The sequence below is a fragment of the Larus michahellis genome, chromosome 5 (genome assembly GCF_964199755.1).
Source record: "Larus michahellis chromosome 5, bLarMic1.1, whole genome shotgun sequence".
Taxonomy (NCBI): Eukaryota; Metazoa; Chordata; class Aves; order Charadriiformes; family Laridae; genus Larus; species Larus michahellis.
Genome location: NC_133900.1, coordinates 86,408,048 through 86,431,577, shown reverse-complemented (window position 1 = coordinate 86,431,577; position 23,530 = coordinate 86,408,048). Strand labels below are relative to the sequence as shown.

The following is a 23,530-nucleotide window of genomic DNA, read 5'->3' as shown; positions in this document are numbered from 1 at the left end:
TCAGGATGCAGCTATTACTATGATTTGGTTTGTGCTTGTGAAGTCTTCATCTTAAGGTTTGTCAGCTTCCCCCACAAGTTGCTCTCAGGTCCCCCAAGAGACATCCGTGGGCTCTCAGTCTGAGCATTTCTTTGTTAGGAATACATACCTGACTAATCCTAGGTACTTAACTGCGTTCCATTTCTTTGTGTTTTACACAAAATTTCTGCTTATGGAAACGCATATGCATTACTTAATAGTCCATTTAAAATCAGGTTTACTGAAATCTCTCTTTTTCATCTATTGTATGTTCTAGTTTTATGGTAGTTCTGTGGTTGTGACCTTTATTAGCTTCCCTTGTGAACTTTCTTTCTTATAGCTGAGCTAAGTCATAGCTCTCAGATGTTTTGCTTTAATGTCTTTGTACCTGAGACCTCATTAATGTTTAATATTCATAGATGAAAAGTGAAATTTAATGTCTCCATGGATTCTAATATATATAATATATTATACTGACAATTTAATGTGTTTCCTTTTTGACTCCTCCCCAGACCCGAGACATTTTAAAGTTCAGGTTTTTCGAGTATTGAAATACCCAGCTAAGAGAAAAAGGGGACTAATAATATTAATCCCTGTAATTGTAGCAGTCATCGGTAAAAAGTCAGTTTTTAAAGAACAGCTACTTCGTGGTGCTAGCTGAGATAATATCATTTTTTCTCTGTGTCTGCATGGTAGTAATGGTCCTGGTTGTAGAGAGAATAGGCCTTGAAAGGAGCCCTGGAGTTTGCCTTTCAGCCACTGAAGCGTAGCTGGATATCAGATCTGCTGGGGAACATAAGGATACTGAGTTCAGCCAAGGCAGCGCAAGGGAACGAGAGTTTTTAATGTTTATGCACAGAGAGTTAGCAAAGGCAGAACGGAGACTCTCCTGAGCTCTGCACCAGCAGGCCTGGGGAGAGCCAGCCTGCAGGAAGGCAGCAGCCTGCTGGGATTAAAGCCTGCGCCAGGGACAGGGTTAACTGGGAGCTGGCAGGAGGCTGGCAGGGAGGGCTCTTCTCTTGGCTTTACTGGAAAACCTACCCTCAGAGGAGGGGGGTGTGGAACCGGTCGGTAAGACCGTGCTGGAGCACGTGGCTGTGGACAGTGCAGCACCGTTTCTCTGTCTGCCGTGGTCTGCAGAGCTTACGGGGCTCTTGAGCATGGTCTTTTCATGAACTCCTCGGTGCAAGGCCACAGGAGCCTCTCAAGGACAAGATGCTTAGATATAGCGATAGGACAAGAGGAAACGGCCTCAAGTTGTGCCAGGGGACGTTTAGATTGGATAATAGGACCAATTTGTTCCCGGAAAGGGCTGTCAAGCATTGGAAGAGGCTGCCCAGGGCAGTGGTGGAGTCGCCATCCCTGGAGGGATTTAAACGCCGGGCAGACGTGGTGCTGAGGGACACGGGGTAGTGGTGGGCTTGGCAGTGCTGGGTTAACGGTTGGGCTTGATCAACTTAAAGGTCTTTTCCAATCAAAACGATTCTATGATTTCAAACATAAGTGCTGACACTAGTATGAGCTGCGGTTGCCAATGAAAATTAGACTGTTTATATTACTAAGTAAACACAAATTTAAATACCTAGCTTTGGACACGGGGTGGGTTCTAGTTCTTAATTAACTCAAGTACGGAACCCACATTGGAAAAGAATTATTATCTTGCACGTTAAAGAAGACTTTCTCAAAATCTATAAAAGTAGTCTGTAGCAAAGGTGGATATAGCTTCTTCTGCCAAAAGAACTACGATAATTATTTTTAATATCAGTCTTTGTTGTTTGTTTGGGTTTTTTTTAATAAGGGTTTTATGTTTAAAGACTTTCCACATAGTATATAGCTCCAGAACTATGAATTTGGTGTTTATATACTACAGGGGAAAAAAAGTCTGAGAAAAACTGAAGGTCAAATCTTTGAAGCTGTGTTTGAGTTACAGTAGCTTACCCTGTTCAATGATGTGTAACCTTCAATTCCTTACCAAAAGAGTGGGAGACAAGGAATTAGAAATTAAAAGTCAGTGTATCAATCAAAGCTGTTCTTTCACCTCACTTTAATATGCTGTTCACATTCTGGCTGTTGATAAAATTAGATTTAATTAATCACAGTACTCTGTTTAGTGAAATATAGTGTGATTGGTTCTGTAATTGAAAACCATTGGCATAAAATGGAAAGGTCAGCTTAAATGGCATTAGACAGAGAAGATAATCTGTTTGTCCAATTTCAAAGTTTTTGGTTCAGAGGAGAAAAATGAGGTCATTGTTTGAATTCGAAATAGTTCATTAAAACCTCTCGTAAGTCTTCCTTCCTTCCACTCCTGTTCCTATGCTCCCACCTGGGGAAGAGTTTCTGTGCATGCCCGAATTCTTTAAATACGCTCTCACTGCGGGGGGAAAACATGGGCGTTCGTTCAGGCGCAGGCCCGTTAGGTCATCATTGCTAGTAGTCTGGTAATTTTAACTATATCAATCCCATTGAACTTTAGTATCTTTTCGGTTTTGTGACACAATTCTATCTTGACCGCCTCAATTATCTATAAACATTTCAGTCATCCGTGCTCTTTAATTAAGAGAATTCACTGCTGCTTCATAAAATACTGTGAGGTCGGGTTGGAGTATGAAGTATATGAATGCACAACGTAAGTACGTTAGGCTATTTTTTTGTCAGTCAGAGAGGGAAAAAGCATGTTACAATAAATAATTTAATCTTTCTTATTTTCAGGAAATTATCACCTCCGGGTACTTGTCTTAGTTCTTTGTCCAGTTAGTATTAATGTTTCTAGTTGCTTTGTTTGGGGTTTTTTAATAAGCAGTTTATACTTGCTATTCTTAGTCTTAGCCAATTACTAACAAAGTAATGCTGCTCTCTTCAAAGTTTCATGTACTCCCAGGGTCAGCAACCAGAGCTGAGAAGCAGTTGAAAAAATAAGAGCGTTTAGTCTGGAGGAGAGAATAATTTTCATGTCTGTGAAATGTAGCTGCTGGAAAGGAAATATGTTATTCCTGTCCCTGGTGAAAAGAACAAAGAAATAAAAGGCTTAAATTATGGCAAGTAATGCAGGTTAGATGAAAGGGGAAGTTTTCTAATTGCAGGAATAATGAAGTATTGAAGTAGATTGCCTTGAGAGATTGTGCAGTCTCTGCTGCCGGAGGGCTGCGAGGGCAGATTAGTTCGATACTGCGGGGAAGTGATTTAGGCATATCCAGTCCTGGCTTGAGGGGAGGGAAGATTATGTCTCAAAGCACCTTCCAGATATATTTTTATCATTCTGTGACTGATCGTTGAGTTTCACACAAAAAATAGGGCTTAAAATTTTCTATAGTAGGGAATTTATTTCTGGTGTTTCAACAAAAATGGGCATGACAGGGCAGCATCAGGACCTGCCAGAATATTTTAGTATTAAGATCATTCAGAACTTCTTCAGTATTATTAACCTGCTCTTGCAATTAACTGGATTCAGTAAAGGAGAGCAAAAGCTATTCTCCTTTAGTATGGTAAGGTATTCATTATATTCTTGTGTAATTGCTCAGTTGGTAGAAAGTATGAGATTGAACACCTTTTTTTCTCACAAGAAAGGAGTATACTAAACAATGTTAGTTTGTCAAATCTCCCTCAGTTTATTTTATTTTTAGAGAGTTACCTGTAAAATGTATTTGCGTGGGAATAGCTTGACTTAAAAACACTTAGAAGAAAGGAAAGGAAATGGTTGTGGGAATGAGTATGAGATTGAGAATGAATGAGCATGGAGTTAAATCAGATTCAGAAAGCAAGATGAGAACCAAAAAAAAAACCAACCAAAACCCCAACCCCCCAGAAATCCTAAACCCAAATTATTAATAGCAGCAGGGAGGGTTACGGTGCAGGCTGGAAAAAATGTGATCTACACGTAATCTAACTTTACGTGGGGAAGTGAAACAGAGTCTGTAGCTCATAGCTTAGGAACTGGTTTTTTAAGAAGTGAATGACTCTCAGACTTCTCTCATGTTCGTCTGTGAACATGTGCAGCCAGCGCAGACGTTCCTTCCTTTGGTTCCGGAGTCAGTAGCAAGGCTGCCCTGGCCTCCGTCAGCGCCCACTGAGGTCCCACAAAGCACGGCCTTGGCACGGGGCTCCTGACCAGCTCCGTGTTGTCTTGAGAAGGCGGAACAAGCATGTCGGCCTCTCGGTTATGTTTCACGGCTTCCCCTCTGCAGCAGACTGGGTTTTTTTCAAGGGTTTGCTTGAAAATCTCTTAGACAATGGCAATTCCTGTCCAATGCCCACATCAGGAACGAATTCCGGGAGGGATGGGGCAGCGATCCATACGCTGCAGCATCAGAAGCCTGCTGATATGAGCCAGCGCTTGCGTTTGGGCAGATTAGTTTGATTCAAGGTCTTCTTTAAAATGCAAGATAATAATTCTTTTCCAACGTGGCTTTATTGTTTTAGTTAATTAAACAATGTTTTGTTTCCTTTAATCCAGTGTAACCTAAACTGCAAATTCCAAATTCAGGTATTGATGATGCATTTAGTTGGTATGTTTTAATATCAGTTCTTGAACCGATGGATGTTTTTGCAGGAGGAAAGAGACTTCTCAAAGGAACAACATTACATTCTGTGGGGCTCTTTTTGCATAGAAGTTTACCTTTTAAAATAGTCTGGAGTATTTGTAAACAGAGTAGCACTATGTCACACTCAGCACGACAGTGGGATGTTTTCCTCCTCCACGTGGGCATTGCCAAAAGCTTGAGTATTCTCCAAATCGCTGCCCTTGGAACGGGATTTCTGTTGTGGCATGGATCAGCAAACAGCTTCAAAAATACTCTTGAAACAGATCAGTCATTTCCTTCTGCCGTTTGTAATGTTCAGGCAGTTGCGTAAAATAAGCAGTTACTGTATTTCACCTGTGTGCAGAGGCTGTTTCATAGGATGGTGATTTATCTATAGAGATTAGAATTTAAAGCTCGTTAAAACCCTCATTAAAAAATCTATTGTTTTTCTATTGTAACAACTAAAAAATTTACTCATAGAAGGCTATTAGCTTTTACAAACACTCTGAGAGGCCAGATTAAGCGTTACTTTATACTGCAGTCAAAAATATGGAATATGCTATCTCTTTGCTGCAGAAACTGATTTCTTTGTAGCAATTTTTTTATTTAGTGCGAAAACATGCCAGCATGTTTAGCAAGTTCGGCTAAAGTTAGTTTCTGCATCTGACCTTTCTCTCACAATGTTTCAATTACAGCAGAATATGCCAAAAAAAAAAAATCCATTTCTATTGAAAATATTGGTCAGCTTGGGTTGTTCAAGAAAAGCAATAGTAAATGGTAAGCTTTTTTTTCCCTAAATTTGCTGGAGCTGCTGGGTCAGTGTTATCAGATTTGCTGCGAAGCTGTGATCAGCTGTACCACAGAGATTTGAAGAATGTTACACTCATGAAGAAATTGAATTTTTTTATAGGTAAAAGGTACACCAAAAGAGAAGAAAAAATTAGAAAACGTTTCTGAAATTGTTGTTGTCTCATGCAGCAACAAATAAGTTGAAGTTTTCTCATTAGTGATAACCTAACTCTAGTGATCATTCTGTACTGTTTATAAAATGCGTTCAGTACTCTGAATATTATCTGAGAGAGGATGTGCTTTTATTAAAGGAAATTCAAAGGCAAATTACTTTAGAAGTAAGTTAGCGTAAGAAAATATGATTGTTAATCGCCATTGAGCAGATATCTCAAAGTGAGAAACAATTTTCTGCTTGAAACACATGACACTGGAATCCTACAAAACCACTTCTTGTCTTGAGCTGATGCAGTGGCCAATATAAAACAGCGTAATTCTTTCCATAGTGAAAATCTGAAGACATTACTCTAAACTTGAGGAAAAATGTGAATATCTGAAAAGCCTATTAACAATAAGCCGATCATGTCTTTATTATTCATCCTTGCAATATTGCAAACTGCAGGTAGTCAAAAAATGAATCAGTCCCCAAACAGTAAATGGATTTCTCTCTGTTTTTTTTTTTTAATTAAATTTTAAAAATTAGCAAAATTACTAATAATCTGATTCTTTGCCATGGCCATAGGGTTTGGTTTTGGGGATTTGTTGTTTGCAGTTTTATTTATTTTAAGGAGAAGAGAAAGGCTTTTATATAAAAAGAACATATAATTTCCTATGACCGTGTGGCACGTGTTTAAGAAATCCTAAAAGCTATTGTATAATAGTTTTTTTCAGGAATTACTCACAATCATTCTTTATATTGTTCCTCAGAAGGGTCTTACAGAGACCTTAGTTGGTTCAAAACCCAAGCAATAGCCACACTGGCAAAAATCCTGCTGAGTCTCTTCAAACCCTTTTCATGCTCTCGGATGTAAAATAATTTCCGAAAGAGGCGGTCATTAAAGACATGCAGTGGTGTTAACAGAACGCCAGGTGTGATTTGTAAACTTGCCGAAAATGCAGAGTCAAGCACGGAGGCAGGTTGCTCTGCAGGCTCAGCCCTGTGTGCTGGCAGCGCATCTGGAGCGGAGGGAGAGGACGCGGGGCAGCAGCTCCCCGTCGGCGCCTGTCTCGCTGCCCTTGGGCCTGGCACGGACGCTGCTGTTACGGGAGGCCAGGTTCGGATCGCCAGGTCCGGATCGCCAGGTTGGACTCGAGGCAGGTGAAAGTAAAACATTCAGGAGAGCCTGGGTTAGAATGCTTCTGCCTGCATTACCCGAGCCATTCTTAGCAGTCAGGAAATACTAATGTCAACTTGCTGGTTGCTTCTCTTTTATAGTAATAAGAGATGCCAGCATCTACCTCATTGTTCCTATGACAAATTAACTGAAATTGCACCGGTCCTTTCACCAACCTGATAATGGATGTTTTGGAAATATTAGGTGTTAAAAGCAATTCTGAATAATTTTTGAGGGTAGTTTCAACATATATCAGAGTGGCAAAGCTCAGAACTTCCCCTGGAGTATTACCTGACACAGTCAATGGAGTAGAAGTCTATGAACCCTTCTCCTGATAACTCGTTTAAAATTCTACGTCCTGAATGGCAGTGCCTACTGCAGTCTCTTAATCCCTGAACGATGGATGCGAGACAGTGTCTGTGCTAAAGCAGCTCTTAGTCTTCTCATACCTATGTATATTATTAAACACCTGTAATCTTCCGTAATTTGACGTGATAAATCACAACTTCCCAGCATGCAAATGCATCCTTGCGGAGTTCTCATTCACCCGGTGCTCAAGCACTCGTCACTGGGTCAGTAGGAAACTGCGATGTTTTTAAAACTCGTGTTTTGACTTGGTTTTTTCTGCAGTTTTGTGACTTTAACAATATAACCATAGTGCAGCAATAACAGCTTTTATACCTGTCTATAAAAGTCTCAGTAATGAAATACTTGGGAACTTGGCATTTTCTAAATAACATCATTAACAGCTTTAATTTGGAATTGATGGCATGATGCTACAGGATTGTCCATGATATTCTAGAAACTAAAAGCAAAAAGTCTGATATAAATATTTTAAAAATGAAATAACCTTGAGTCATTCAGATGTCGCAGACTAAATCAAGTGCTGCCCTTTTTTTGATGTGCTGGGCTAATTATTTCTACTAATGTAAATGTCAGTGCAATGAACACTTATTTGCTGTGGCATAACAAATAAATGACACACAAAATCTGAGCGCATGAAGAAATTCATCGTGTCCTCAACTCTCTATTATGTTGCTTGAAATCAAGACTTTAGAAAACAATTCAGGTTTGCATTTTTAAAAATGTGTTTAAAACACTTAAAAATAAAAATAAAATGAAAAGGTAGTAATTGTATCTGAATGGATTCTGATTTTTTTTTTCTTATTTTTGGGAGATTCTGAGCTTTAGAGCCTTATACACCCTCTCTTGATAGCAAGTAGTAGTTCTCTGCATTTTACTGAGCAACCTTTGCTTCATCTTCGGTGTCTTTTGACGTAAGGGGGTCGCCCAGCTCTGCAGCAGCCATGGGGTTGCAGCGCGCAGGGTGAGGTCCCCAAGGGTCCCTCCGTCTCTCGGCTGATGCTATCAGGCTGTGCAATGCCTGCTTTTGCTGTCTTTAGCAAAGACCGTGGCGGATCCAAATTAGCAGGTGGGATACTTTGATTGGGTGGTGCTGGGAGCTGCACGGGCACTTGAGGACTGTGTTGTACCTGTGTGCTCTGGATCACGCTTACCCCAGAGCTCAGTTGTGTTTGGTGGTTCAGATGTAAGCCCTTTCTTGTTTCTTAGTCCGGCACTGAGGAGATACAGGAAAGGAGGGTCACACCGGCAATGTTCAGCGCGGAAGCGTAGAGATGAGATGTTTGGATTTTATACCTTTTCTATAGATCAGGCTACCTTATATCAAGCATGTCCTTTGGGGAGATAATATCTTGCTTTTCATCCCTATTTCCCTCAGCCAGTCGCTGCACCAGGATGGATGTTCCCTGTGTGTGGAAGTGAGAGAGCACTTCACTTCACATTTTGGTGCTGTAGTGCTAATATTTCACTTTGACAGTCTCGTGATAAAATTTAGCATCAACTGGAAAAGGGGAAATATTTCAAAATGAGTAGTTTTGATGACTGTTCCACCTCTTGGGGAAGAAGCTTCGTGATAATGTCTGTCTTGCTACGCTTGTAACCAGACCAGACCTGAACTTTTGGAAATGGACACCTTGTGATATTGCAGTGGATTTGTAATACGCATATATCTAGTGATACCACCTCTTTAAAAGGTGATCTGTAACTTTATTCTGGTAAAGAAGTGAATTTAGTTACTCAGTGGGCTCTGATTTTTTTTTTTCTTTTCATATTGTCTTGTTTGGTCAGAGTAGTTGGTGCCAGCTCAGAGTCTTGAGCGTTATCTGTGTTAGGAGGACAGAAAAAAAATAGTAAATTATCTGTGTTACAGAACACAGCTTACAAATGCTGTACAGAATCTTTTATATCAAGAACAAAGGGGGATCAAACAGTGGTTGCTTTTATGCTTCTCTTGGAACATCCCTGAAGGTGTCTAATCTCAGTCCTTCTTTACCACTTTTCTTTCCCATGTGCATCTTTTCCTGAGCAGGAACAAGTGCTTATGTTCTAGGTGAGATTATTTCCTAAAACTCATTAGACAATTGGAAATGGTTATGCTGATCAGCATATGGTGTTTTTTTAATGTAGCATTTGATTGTATACTGGTGTTTAGTAAAATAATCCTACAGCTAGTGAGCAAATCCTCAGGCTCAAAGTGAATCTGTAATTATCTCTTCTTTTTTCAGAAAGTTGCATTTCCATTGATGTATCATCTTCCTTTGCCTGAGTCCCCTCTAATTGTCTGCCTCCGCAGAGTGAAATTAAAAATAAATGAGTTATTCAATGAAGGCACTTGTTTCTAAGTTCGAGCTTTCAAATGTCACAGCAGAGAAGCTCTTTTCCCCCTCTGAGGGATCTAATAGTCTGTGAGTGAGTTTTTTTGATAATTGTGCTATTTTTTGGGCTTATCATATTCTCTGTAATTGAACCAGATGTTGAGTCTCCTCTAGAGAAGCAGGATCTTCTGAGCCTGTGTAGCGCTGTATCAGTCTTGCATCCCAAGAGGTTTGAGGTTAATGGGAAAATGAAATAGTAAGGCAGATGCTGTGTGTAATGTTGCTGTAGGTGGGTAATCCCTTTTGGACCGAAACACGAGAAATGTGCAGCTCGCAGCTGCATACTATGTGTAACAAATGGTTGGATGATAAATTGTTGTAGGATTTTTGTGACAGCCAGTCAAAAATCCAGCTCTTTGTGTACAGAGTGATATTTGCTATTACGATAGCGCTGCAATGATAAAAGTAGTTGCCGAGTTCCGGAGGCCGAGGGCCGTGGAGGCAGCCTGGCTACTGGTGGGTGGCTTACAGAGGTGCTGTGGAGGGGAAAACCCCGTGTATGTCTCGGCTAATCAGCTGTGCTGCTTTCCCAGTCCTTTACATTGGTGTATCACGAGAGAATACGTATAAGCATTGCTTCTGTGTTAGGGTGAGGTATGGGGTGGGCCGGGGGTGCCTGGGCCTTCTCCTTTCTCATACCTTGGCTTCCACTGGAAGGAAGCCCTACTGCATGTGTTGGAAGGAACCATGCCGTTTTCCGGTCATGCTTCCCATTTCTTGGCCCCTGATGTATACAAAGAGTATTGCTGCCCTTGCAGTTACAGACACGTGTAGAAGTAAGCCTTCACAGCAGTCTTGCGGTGTTGCTGCTATCGAAATACACGAGAACCCAGAACATGGAAGTAACAATCGTGTTCTCCAGAATACTTTGTCTCCCATGATCTATGGCTCAGGAATTTTCTTAGCCACAGATTAATAATCCTTGATGAATTTTTCTTTTATAGGCTGGAACCCAAGCTTATTTGATTATTTGTTTAAATGTCTAAACTCAGTTTTCTGCTGAAGTCATAAGGTATGAATTTAGGCATGAATTTAACTGTTTTTAGTCTGGCTGCTCATATGTTACTCCTAAAATGAAGAAATACTTTTGTTGCCTTCTTTAGCATTTCTACTTGTGCTGTGTGGTTAATTTAATTTCAGTTTAGCCCGTCAGCTTCTGGTTAAAAATGTGTTCAGCAAAAATTCAGAATCGGGATCCATCAGCGCATTCTGTCTTGTGACGTCACTTCACATTCACCTACTCAGAACTCGTCCAGCCGAGACTGACCGTAGAGGCGGGGATGCGGTTTGTGGGCTATCCGGTCTGTGCTTACAAGTAGCGGCACTATCTTGGTAATTATTATCTACCCATTACACCAGGTAGTCATAGCCTGTGTGTAACAAAACCAGAGCTTGTTCTAGTTCGATGCAAAAAAGTGTGAATTATCAATGTATCCAAAAAGTTGGAGAACAGAGAAAGAAAAGTAGAGAGTGTGTAGGGAGAAGACAATTAGAATAAGACTACTACATCATTTTTCCTTTTTTTTTTTTTTCCCCCTTTTCCTTCCTTTGCTTACTTGCCGGCTAGGGATGCTTTAGAAATGGGGACTCTTCCAGTCACTGTCATCTGGAAGGAGGAGGCATGTGAGCACACTTAGACGGAGTTTCACGATGGAGCCTTTTAGCAGTTTTAAAGCATTCCAGAAACTCTGGTTAAGGTCTTTCAAAATGCAATTTGTTTAGCCTTAGGCGGAAGTAAAATGGAGGAACCAGCTTTGTCAAGTGCTTTTGTATCTTCTTAAGCAATATAGCAACATCAAAAAAGAAAAAGAAATTCCTTCAGCTGCTGACACAGGCGATGTTTAGTAGAGGGACTGAAGGCAGTTCTGATTTCTTCAGAGCAATAGAATTTTCGCTGCAAAACTCTTGCTCTTTCCAGAGCATTGGGCTGTGAAACGCTCCATCCCTTCCTAAGCCCGGTTGCGTGCTCTGGAGTTTCCAGAGCCCAGTCCCGCTGAGGCCGCAGCGTACGCTCCCCACTGGGGCTGTGCTGCCCGAGAACCACTCTTGGGAAGCCACTTGCGAGGGCATTGCATTTCATTCCCCCCTGCGCTGAAAGGACGCTGGAGCTGGAAAATCACCATGGTATTGATTTCTCTTAGCAGTATGTATTTTGATCGGAGAGAGTTAAGGAACTTGTTAAAAACCGCTCAACCAATCCATCCAAACCCCTCAGTCATTAACCAGGGACTTCTGATGGCACCAAGACTACGGGTTTGGATTTGTTCGCTTCCTATTTCCTCTTAGGGCAATGTAACCCTCCCAAAATAGGAACAAGACTTCAGTTAGCTTTTTGTGTATCGCATGATATTTGGATTTGTATTTATCCTTTTGCTAGATTAATTTTAGTGAAGGTATTTGTTTAACTATATTACGCTTGCATAGAGGGTCCCCTGCTACATTAGACTTGTAACGTTATCAGGTAAAGTAACTACAAGTAATTAATATTTTTTAAGAGTATTGACATCTAAATGCAAATAGGCAACGGGAAGGCAGCTGTAGACCCTAATACGCAGCTTGCTTTCAGTGTGCTGCAAACTTGCCATCTAAATCACTATTTTTAGGGAAAGAAGCCAGCACAGGAATAAAGGGTCAGAAACCCAAAGTTTATCCAGCTTTTGATGGTTTTGATAGTCCACTGTTTCTGGGACCGAGTGGTTCACAGCAGCTGTGCCCACATTGACGAGGGATAGGAGTTTAATTGAAGCCAACCTGTCTGGGCCTGGCTTTTAAAGAGTTGGTTAGTGCTTCACAGGGGATGGTTTGAGGAAGTTGGGCCCTAGGATCATGGTTAACGTTGTTCCAGCCTGTGTTCAAATTATGCTTCTGACGTTAAGAAGCAAGTTATTTAATATCACTATTAGAACATTAGCATTATTTGAACTCAAGAATTATTGAAATTAACAAGTTCATTTCAAGGATATGAAAGCTTAGGTATTTTGATAACATGAAATAGTTTTATCAGGATATCTTAAGATCTTCGCTTCTTCCAGGTGTGAACCTCTGGCTTGTATTTATTAAAATATGACAACAGAGTATTTTCTCGGAATATGTCTGCAAAAGCTGTAATAGAGGAAGAAACACAGGCTGGATTGCATTTTGGTGATAGGTAACAGAAGTTACCTTTAATATTAAGACTAACAAAAGTAGGTCTTGCTAGCAGAATGTGATGGATTTTTCTCAGTAACTCAGGGATTTATTGGAGAGCGCTGAGCTCCCAACACCTTGCCCCGAATATCCAGCGGTCGCAGCAGTATCAGCCAACCCAAAGCAGAGATTTTCCGCGTGGATCTTTGTCAGCCAGGATTTCTCGCATCCTTTGCTCGAAGGTAACCAGCCATGCCTGGCATTCCTCATGCATTGCTTATAACTCGGAAAGCCTTTGAACCCCGGTTTTAAGGATGGCTTAGCTGCCAGATCCACATCACGTAGCTTGGCAAACATTTCTCTGTCCGAAAAAGAGAAACCCTAACTGAAAATGGTGGTTCAGCTTCACTTGGAGCCACTGAGTATCATCCAGTTTTGTGCTGCCGGCGGCGTAAAATCAGTGAGAGAAGATGGACGAGTCCAGTGTTGGCTGGGTTTAGACATGAAGTTCAGAGCGTCACTCTTACATGTGCAGAAGAGAGTACACCTTGCAGTATTTTCTAGCAGACGTCTGACCAAATGTTGCTTCCCCGGAACTGCTTTTCAGGTGTGCTTTCACGTACCCTTTGATAACAGCGTTGGAAACACGCATTGTACATAAGCCCTTCATTCTGCTCAGCGTCCTGGTTCAAACCTACAACTAACAGAACTAGAGCGTTCTTCTTACTCCTGAGCAGCAGTGAATCCCTTCCTCGCTTTCCTCAGCACAGATACAGGAGATCATCTGCTTTGCTTATCAAAATTTTCTCCACCTCTTTTACCACATTCCTTTGTAAATTAAGCATTTAGAAAAAGGCTAACTTTATTTGAAACTTACTACAGCTTTGTATCACTTCTGATGGATCTAAATTTTGTGTATTTCTGATGTACTTCTAATGGTACTTTTCTGTTTTATTTTTTATAAAATGCCATAACGTTTCAGAAAGAATGAGGAAAAAAGAAAAGCTCTAGGAAGATAAATTTGCTTAGAAGCCAAAAGTGGTTCTTAGCTGTACCAAGAATTTGGAGTCTGGAAAGGGGAAGTCAACTTAGGAACTGCCTGTTGCATGGGGGGTTTATTGGGGTTTTTGGGGTGGGGTGGGTTTGTTTCTTTTTCCCCCTTACCATGAAGAGAGATCTACAGGATTTGAAAGCGCTTTGAGGGTCTCTTTGCCCTGTGCTTCTGATGCAGTGAGCCTGGCCTTGTGAGAATAGCAACAACTCGTCATTAGCTGTTAAAAAAAACCCAGAACCAAACTTCAAAATTAAAGGGGGACATTGGAATGTGCTGAGTAACTCTGACTCCAGTTTTGCACAAGTGATAGTTTAAGGAAGAAATCAAGTACTTCGTGAGTTGAAGGATGAGGCATTTTGGGAACCTGTTCAGTTTTAGTGGTCCATTTAACTTCCATGAGCTTGTGGCCAAGCAGTCGTAGCAGGACACTGCTGGGAAGAGGAATGTGAAGCACGAGTTGTTTGACAAACTTCCATTAATTGTTTGTCATGTACTAAATTCATGGTTTTCTTCCACTGTTTAGAAAAAAAGCTTCATTTAGCACAGGGAAGTTTCAATATTTGTATTGGGTAAACGGAATGTTTTATTTGCTTGTGCCAGAAGTGTTTTTCTGTAATCGTGCAAACCATACGTGTATGTATATCTTTATTTGTTCGTTTGTCTCCTGTTTTCACAGACACTTCCATTGGGGCTGGGAGACGGACAGCTCTTTACCTGGACTGATGGCTTGAAAAGGAAGGACTGGCACGATTATGAAAGCATTCAAAAAGATGCCATGCGTTCAGGTATACAGAAGTTCAGAGCAAATTTAAGTGGTTTATTCGTTCTTTCTCCATATGGTCATTTTTGCTATCAAGTCACCTTAAAAGCATTCCTAGTGGCCTTTTTTGATTGCAGCATGTCACAAGGACATGATGTTTTGAACTGAGGGGTCAGACCAAGCACAAATACCTTGTCTCTGAAAACAGACACGTGAAAACGAAAATGTGAAAAGGAAATAGGCAAAAACATTATTAACAAAATATTTTTCAGGTTGAAATCAGTTGTTATACTGTGACCAAATGTAAGCAAAAGTGTTGATTTCCAAAGGGACGTATGTTACAGCTGAAGCCCAGTCGTCCTTAAATCAGTGGGTAAACCTGAGTCCAGTACCTGTAACCGTCAAGAACATCCAAGGTTGTTAGAAACAAACTTTGACCCTTTTGCCATTGTCAACTCCAATCCCTTAGTCTTGCTAAAGCTACTTCATTCTGACAGCCTAAAATTATTTGACGATGGGAGCAAATTGTATTTGCAGATATACTGAAGGACACTTTATTACAGTGAGTAATGTAATTTTAATGTACCTTCACGTGCTGTATGCCATATGAGCAAAGAAAGGTTTGCGTTCCTCTTTCTGCCATAAGAGCATGTTCAGATTTGAATCTTTCTTTTTTTTTAATGTAATTTACAACTATTCAACATAAGATGAATTAAATTAAAAGGAGGGCGAACAGCAGTTGAATTGCACCTTAATCAGTGTCTGAAACTTACTTTACAAAGGCCAATCTACTATTATAAAATAAATTATTCTGTCTTGATCCCACTGTCAGAAGGCAGCCAACACCTCCCCCAAACACCTCTATAACTGAATCCAGTCGACAGATTCTAAGACTTGGTAAGTACTTAGTTTTCCAGGGGCCTGAACCAGTAAAATATTTCAAGTGTAGGGTAATTTTATAAGCTGTTTTCCCTTTCTTTTTTGAAGCTTTTAGATCACTAATGAAAAAAACTTTTGATTCCTGAGTATGCAATGGGGGCCCATCTGTCTGGGGACATAAACAGTAATACATGATTATCTGATGGATAGCTATAGCATTACGACGGGATGCACGCCATTGCATGGAGTCAGCTAAGAAATGAGCAAAACAAGTTACGTAGCTTTTTAATTCCCAGTCCTACTCCTGAGATTAGAACGGCAGTAGAATGCCCTAGTATGTGAATATTTTTTCCAGTAAACTTCTATTCCTGGTAATAATAATAACAATAAAAATATTCTGACTTATTTATGTTTTTATTGGCTTCCTTGTGATGGTGTTTGCTGAGTTTGACTATTTAAGAATTTTTTTTAATGATTTCTATCTGTCATTATTATTCATTAGATTAAAATAACTTTAATGATTTTTTTTCTCTGAAAATCACAATATAGTGATACAAATGCAAAGCTAGATTATCTCAGCGCACTCTTTTGGGACATACTACATAATTTCTGTCAGTAATAACCAAACAAAACATAGCTGAAATCAACTTTTAGTTAAAAATCAATCTGAAGGCATGAAAGCAACACCAATGCAAGGGCTTCTCGGGACATGTCGGAAAAGGCCGTTAATGCTCGTCACACAGAAAGGAACAAGGAGTGAAGTCTCTTTTGAATTCAGTTTAGCTGTTTATCTGTAAAGCACTTAGAATGTGAATTTCATAGATCTAATTATGGAGAGGTGCTGGTTTCTCCATGGCTAATTCTTCTGTTTCAAGGCCAAATATTTTGATCCCTTTTAATTCCACTAAATTAAAACTGATGTTCCCAAATTTGAGTGGCCTCCCCTCACTGGAAATCATTCAGTTCTTTTAAAACTAAAGAGAAAAGCCATTTGTAAGACATGCAGAAAAATAGTACCATTTCTACTTATCTCAAGTGTTCTTGCTCATCTTTTTTGGCTCTGAAATTACAAATGATCTTGCACATAATTGCTGAAATGAGCTCGTGTTAGTTTTGGTTTTGTGGGGCTTTGTTGGACCACCTGAGGTTCAAATGTACGTTTACGGTGTTCCGACCATGAGTTCACATTCTGCTGGCGTGCTGATGGGACTCGAGAAGGGCTGCAGTGAATAATGGAGCGCCAAGGCTTTACATTTGTAAGCTCCTGATGTAGCCAAAATGTAATTAATATTGAAAGACTCTCGCAGAGCCAGAGGCTTCAATCGCTGGTACTGCTTTTTCAACTTCTCACTTCCATGGAATTGCTCATGGTATAGATAATTCCAGCTGAGGGAACTGACCTTGGAAGGATTTGCTGAAGTCCTTTTCAGTGGAAAACACCCTTGTGGGCTTCCTACCTGAGAAAACAAAAGGCTGGTACAGATGCTGCTGCTTACTGCCATCAGGGAGGGTCTGAACCTGTCTGGGGTCCACTTGTGCCACACATACTTCTTATTTAACGTTCTTTGAGAGCTTAGAGTCCCACTCTGTAGGATATCGGTTTTACAGCAGAAGACACATTAACCAGTAGCTACAGATGTAATCTAAAGACCTGTGATATGTATTCATGGTAGGTATTTCTTGGGATTAGGTGCTTCCCTTTGGAAAATACATATCTTGTGTGTTACGAATAGGAGAAGCACATCTGAAGCTGTTTCAGATAGCAAAGTCCAGGCCAGCCTCTTCAAACGTGTGCAAGATTACATCGATACTTCAACATCAGATCATCTCGGTTTAGTTTTAGTGCCCTTCTGGTTTGTTGCTCTGTTCTCAACGCAAAAGCAATGTACTCTTACTGGAGAGAGATGTGTGTGCGTGCGTGTGTATATTCTACTCCGCTGCTAATGAGGTTACAGAAAGAAGTGAGCTTGTCAAGGAGGTACCAACGTAAGATATCACAGGTGGTATGGCCTGTAATTAAGGCAGTACTCTGGGAGTCTATAAATTTAAGTATAATTTCCAGTTTTCTCACAGGTACTTAATTTTCTCTGTGACTTGCTTTGTTGGAAAGAGATAACGCTTTCTGGCTCCGTTACGACTGTTGTAGGATATTGTTTCCTGCTGGTGGAGAACACGCAAAGCAGTCTTTGGAGTCATACTTCCTCAACAGCTCATTTGTCCAACAGCCATATTTTTTCTGTACCCTAGTAAAAATCTGTAAATTGGCATGTGATGCGGGACTACACTGCTATCAGTTTTGCTTATCACAGCAAGGTGCAGTGGGCTACACGCAGGTTTCTCTGAGATACTGCCGTGACCTTGCTGATGGGGTTACACGGACACACAAGCCAGCAGTCAGCTCCTATACGCCTGTGCCCAGCTCTGTCTTCTGTAACGAATGCCTACCATACGGCTGCCACCGAAAGGAAATTATCATCCGGTCTGTTTGGGTTTTTCTCTCTAACTTCAAACCATGTGTCGTTTTGATTTAGAAAAGAAAAAAAAGACAAAGCACCCAACTCTAGAGTGAACAACTTGCACTTTCTGCAGTTAACTGGAGACACAGATGGGTTAAAGATTCCCCACTGACGGATTGTCAGATGCAGTTCCCATGTGTGTCATTCCTTCAGCTCCAGAAATGATGATGCAATACTGGCACAAATGGTTCCAATTTAATAAATCATTTCTTAGTAGTCAAATGGAAGGTCAATGAAGCAGATAATTCCGGCCATCCCAGATAGGTCACTTTCTTGCGAAGATGAACTGACTTGGGGAACCTTTAGGTTATTTGTGATGCATTTTCTGCTGTGAGTAAAAAGACTGAAGAAAAGACTGAAGACTAGATAGATATGAAAATAAATTAATTTCTATTATATTGGTAGAAGTATTATTTAGTCAGTGGAATGCCCAGCCTTTCTTAAGGAAATTACATAGGGATCTTTGCTGAAAAAGAACGTTACATTGAAAGCGTCATGATGTTTAGCGTTAGTGTTTTCCAATTAAGACATCCCAATTTTTATTTCAAAATGGTGCTTTATCTTGGAACTTGATTATTTTCAATCCCCCCCCCTTTTTTTTTTTTTACTTTTTCTAGAAAATAGGAGATCAGTTATTCATGTATTCTGTTGCTTCCCTCACCTGTCCAGAGCTTTTGAAGCTCCTGGGCAGCCAGGTGAGACACAGGAATGATATTGGTGCAGGTGGTTGGGAGACGAGTCTGTTATGCTTGACAAGTTTCCCTGTACTTGGTTGTATTGCTGAAACTTAGTTGTATTGCTGAAGGTTGTTCTATAAAAAAACCCCACACCAAAACATGCCAACAGAAACAACAAAACCCGCAACCACACTCATATAGCCAGATTTGTCATCCTATACCTGTTGTCAGTGTAGGTATTCTGTAATTAAAATTTCTGATTCTGTCTGGAATCTTAGTTCTCTGACCACTGGGATAGAATGGTTTTTGCAGGTTAATTGCATATTTTTGTATGCTGTGTTTAGTCTTGCTTTTTTATTAGGAGTTAGGAAAAGCACCGGAACTACTTCTCTAATACCAATTGATTTGCTGTTCTACTTGCAGCTTATTTCTCTTTCACAAGTTGTTAATGCAGTTTCAATCTTTTCAGTCTCTCTGAGTGGAAATAAAATTTACAAACCAGTTCTGTGAATTTCCGTTGGTGAATTTTGGTACATGAATGCAGGAGGGCAGTAGAGGGAATGTGCTGTTGGGTTGACGAAGTTGGTAGAAGAGGGGAGACAGCCAATTATTGACAGTTATCCAAGCCCTGACTTACTCAAAAGCAGAAAGGAGCATTTAATGACTAATATTGAATATACCGCTCCTCAGTGCAGCATAGACAGAGTGAAATGAAAATTATTTCATTCAGTCATCCCAAGCACTTGTGTTTTTCTCTGAATATTATTCTGCCATTACCTCAAAACCAGCGACTGAAATACAGAAAAAGGAATGCAAGAGTTTACCTTAAAAAAAAAACAACGAAAAAAGACCCGAAAAACCCTTCTTGACTAAACAGTTCTGATAGATACTTCAGGAAGAAAAAAATAGAAGTTTAATTGTTTCCAGTTTCTGAAGTAACCCATTAAGTCACTGAGATACTACAACAGGGGGCGGGAACAGAACAAGCTGATCAGAGAAGCTGACTGTATTGGAGCTGACATCTCATGCCATCTTTTTGTCAAGAAATCAGCATTTAAACCAAGAGTTGTTTCTATTAATTTAGTTTTCTCTGGGGATACAACTGATGACTCGCCTTGATGAAGAATATGCTGAATTTGCAGAGAACTGAAAATCTGAGAACAAATCCAAATGCAAATCTTACATGTGTCATTGTTTTTGTTTGGGCCAGTAGGGCACAGTGCCTGATGTCTGTGAGAAGAGCCTTCAGGCGGCGCAGGTCCGAGGCGTGGGTGCCCGCTGTGTCAGGCAACTGGCTGGCAACAGAACCACAGAATCACAGACTTGCCCAGGTTGGAGGGGCCTTTCGGAGCATCGAGTCCACCCATCAACCCAACAATGACAAAAATCATCACTAACCCATATCTGTAAGCACTATGTCTACCCGGCTTTTAAATCCCTCCAGGGATGGCGACTCCACCGCTGCCCTGGGCAGCCTCTTCCAATGCTAGACAACCCTTTCAGTGTCAGCTTTTTTCCTGATATCCATCCTAAACCTCCCCTGGTGCAATGTGGGGCCGCTTCCTCTTGGCCTGTCTCCCGGGTGGGTGTGAGTGTGGGTCCGGCCGCAGCAGTGCCGATGGATGGATCGGCAGTGTGAGCCTCCGGCAGCGCTGGGGGAGGACGGGTCCTGGCTGCCAGAGCCCCTGGTATCGCCATTTATCAGCTGCTGACTTGGCAAGTTTCTTCTTTTCATCAGCCATTTCCCTCCTTTCCTTCGGTTGTCCGGGGAGGGCTCTGAGGACACGTCTGTCAAGATGTTCATTTCGGGAGCATGGCAACCATTGCAGCACCAGTGGCCACTGATTTTCCAGGCTTTCTGTGCAGGACTAAGAGTCTGAGATCCCTGAACGCTCCCGTGAGGGATGAGATGCACAGGAGAGAGCCAGGAAGGCCTGAGGCAGTAATTCAAAAGCAGCCCCGAGAAGAAATTCTGTTGGTTCCACCTCTGTCTTTCTGTCCTGGGCAGTGAGAGTCCTAGAGGATCAGTCAATGTCGTCGCTGCTCCGCTTCTGGAAGTTATTGCATCTGTTTCCCTCGAGAAATTCTCAGCGGTGTGCGCTCGTCACACCGTAATGCAATAGCAATAATGCTGAATTACAGCCCTTCTCAGACAAGAGGAAGGATTCGAATGTGCAATTCTTGGGCTTTTAAAGAAGTACAGATCGAGTGTTTATATTTAAATATGGTGCTATTTCTGATCATGAAAAGCTATTTCTGACTACAAACGATAGCTTTCCAGTGTAAAATGCTGCAAAGGGGAACTGGGGGAATAGAAAAGTGGAAACTTTCCAGCGGAGCAGAACTCATGGAAAACAAAAAATAACATTTAATTTCTGATTTTTTTTTAACTGATTCTGTTAATGAAATTAATAGCCTGCGAAGTGATGTAGAAAGATTGCATCATACTGTGAGTTCCATCGTGGTATTTTGTTTTCAATTGCTGTTTCATGTTATTTTGGAAAGGAAACATTTCAAAGGCCTGTGCTTTAAAGGCTGCCTTTTTTTCTTTTTTTTTTCCTTTAAATTGGTTTGGAGATATTTTTGACTGCTTGCGTGTGTATGCTGAAATCCTTATGTTCTATGAGGAGCATTGAAAATACAGCGTAATTGAAAGCAAATTTCTGAGCGAACGGCAACAGGTAAGGAGCTGTGTTTATAGCACTAAATATAAATTTTTAAAAACCTCTGTCTTCAGAAGAAATTGGTTAAGGAATTGCTAAAGTGACTTCTAAGATGTGGCTGTCAGTACTTTGGTGTTTGACAGGTGAGCCGTTTTGCTGCTGCCCGCTGATAGCAGGTCGGGGGAAAGGCCGTTTAGAACGCGCTGTGTCACCCAGCGGTGGCCCCAGCAGTTAGTGCGCCATTTGCACGGCCGTTCTTCCTCTCTTTGTGTATTTAAATACCACGTGGAGGCCTTATGTGGAATGAAGGTTTTAATTCTTTCCTGTATTCTGCGTTGTCTTTCTGCTTCTTCAAAACGCTGTCTTGACCGTGAGAGGGGATTTTAAAGATCTTGACCTTTACATGCCTCAGTGCAGGCGTTTCAGAAGGATTAGCTCTATAAACAGACAGTATGTTCTATAGTTCTACAGACAAACTTTCTTACAGATTAGTTCCATAAAGAAACTAAACAGAGACATTGAAGAAGTGAACTGTGTGTTTGCGATGAATATGGAAATAGAATGAAACTATATTCTTGGGGTGGAATGTTAAAAGGAGGCAAAAGAGCTGTGCTTTTGTACAGCAATGAGAAGGAGGGAACACCTGAGGTTTGACTTCTATGTGGCCTAAAGAAATTGCGCTTTGGTGATTTGTTTTATTTTTTCCCCTTCGCTTCTGTTTGAGGATTTTTTGAGAATAAAGTGCAGTAGGATAATTCCCGCGAACTTCTGTGGTTAATCCTTATCGTGTTGACGAGTGCCCATTCCTACCTTCAGGAGAACTTGCCGCAGCCGAGCCCCGTGCCAGCGTGCCTCCAGAAGACATGAGGCGGCATCATTCGCGTTGCAACAGTCAATGTCATTCCCCATTGCCTGGGAACAAACTAGCTCGGTGATACTCGTACAGATAAATGTAATCAAAGTTGTACAGGGAGAGAAGCGTATACTAAAATATTGATTTACTTATCCCACATTTCAGATGGGATTACACACTGGGAAGTCTGTCAGCATTATATATTAAACAAATTCACTAAATTTAATTTAATCCTCTGAACTTGCAATTCCTTTGGAAAGAATTTGAGAACTTGGCATGTAATTGGAACCGTCGTCGTAGCCAAGGTCGCAGTAAACAGTCATAACCTAATTGTTCGTAGCATTAATTGTGAAGATCCTTCATGCCATTTACAATGTATTGTTTTGTAAAAGGGAAGAACGCTCATCAGTTTATCTCAACACAAGTCTGACGATTAAAAAATTTGAAAATGTAATGTTAACCATTGCTTGTCAAGGAGATGGCATATAAAGGATATAGACTATGAAAGAGACGGTTACGATCTACTGCAGATCCATGAAGCGTTCAGTTATTACAAGACATTTGCTCTGTAAATCTGCAGCACTGTAGACTCTGACCTGAGTCAGCCGCGCTCGCTCGAGCTCAGTGGTCTGGGTGTCCTCTTGGAAACACCGAGGCCAGTCTGGAGCCAGGTGCCAAGCGCAAATAAGGGCATTACACTCTCTAACGTTGATTTGGAAAGAGAGCTTTTTCAGTGATGCCTTCTCCTGCTGTCTAGAAAATGTGGTTTGTTTTGGCTTTTTTTCACAAGTGCTTGAGTTTTTCCCTGGACGACTACAAACTTGTTTCCTCAGCTTGTGAAATGGGATCTCCCGGTATGACTGAGTGGCGATTTGGTTCGTACAGCCAGTCACAGCCTGACCTGACAGTGCTGCGGCAGCGGGCAGGCCGTGTGAGCCTCCGGCGGTACAGCATCCCTGGCGGAAAACTGCACGTGGTGGAACTCCCTCTGGCCACTTCAGTCTATATGTAAAAAGGAGTTTGTGTGGCTGTAAGTCAGAGTCCGGCTTCCTTTCTAAAGCACGACGACTGTGGTCTGAGCGCTTTCATCAAAGATTTGAGGCGCTTCTGGTGGCTGAAGGTAACGAGATTCTTCCCCTCTTCTTCCCTGCCTCCCCCCGGCCTTTGAAAACTCATCAGTGATACCACTTGGATGTAATTGAAACGCTAATATTTAAGGGCTGCCAGAGAGGCCGAGGAAGGGGGAACAGAGTTCCTAATACATCCTTTTGATTCCTATTAGTCAGAGCACCGAAAATGATCCTCAGCGTGCCCTTCCTACTGCACACTGGCATGTTGATTTTTACCATGACAGGCAGAAAGAAAATTGTATTTCCAGTAACTTGGCAAGAAATGTCTATGTCTATGCTGTAAACCAATGATACATATTCTAGCTTGAAACTAATGTCTGTTACAAAAATTATTAAAGTTGCCAGTCTTGCATCTTTCTCTGTATTTTCCTCCGTGGAGGGAAACGCGGTGTCAAATCCTAAACAGACCAACCTCTCCTCTCTGGTACCTTCTCCCCTTGTGTTTCAGTGTTGATCTCAGTGCTCACAGAGCTTTA

The 23,530-nt window shown here is 41.2% G+C and overlaps 1 protein-coding gene across 3 annotated transcripts in view; it reads left to right on the top strand.

The window, feature by feature from the left end:
- GALNTL6 (polypeptide N-acetylgalactosaminyltransferase like 6) overlaps positions 1–23,530 on the top strand; it is a 459,205-nt gene that overhangs the window by 151,089 nt on the left and 284,586 nt on the right. For all 3 annotated transcript variants that reach the window (XM_074588461.1, XM_074588460.1, XM_074588462.1), the window contains exon 2: positions 14,253–14,361. In XM_074588461.1, coding sequence (XP_074444562.1) covers positions 14,253–14,361 — 109 coding nt within the window. The remainder of the gene's footprint in view (positions 1–14,252; positions 14,362–23,530) is intronic.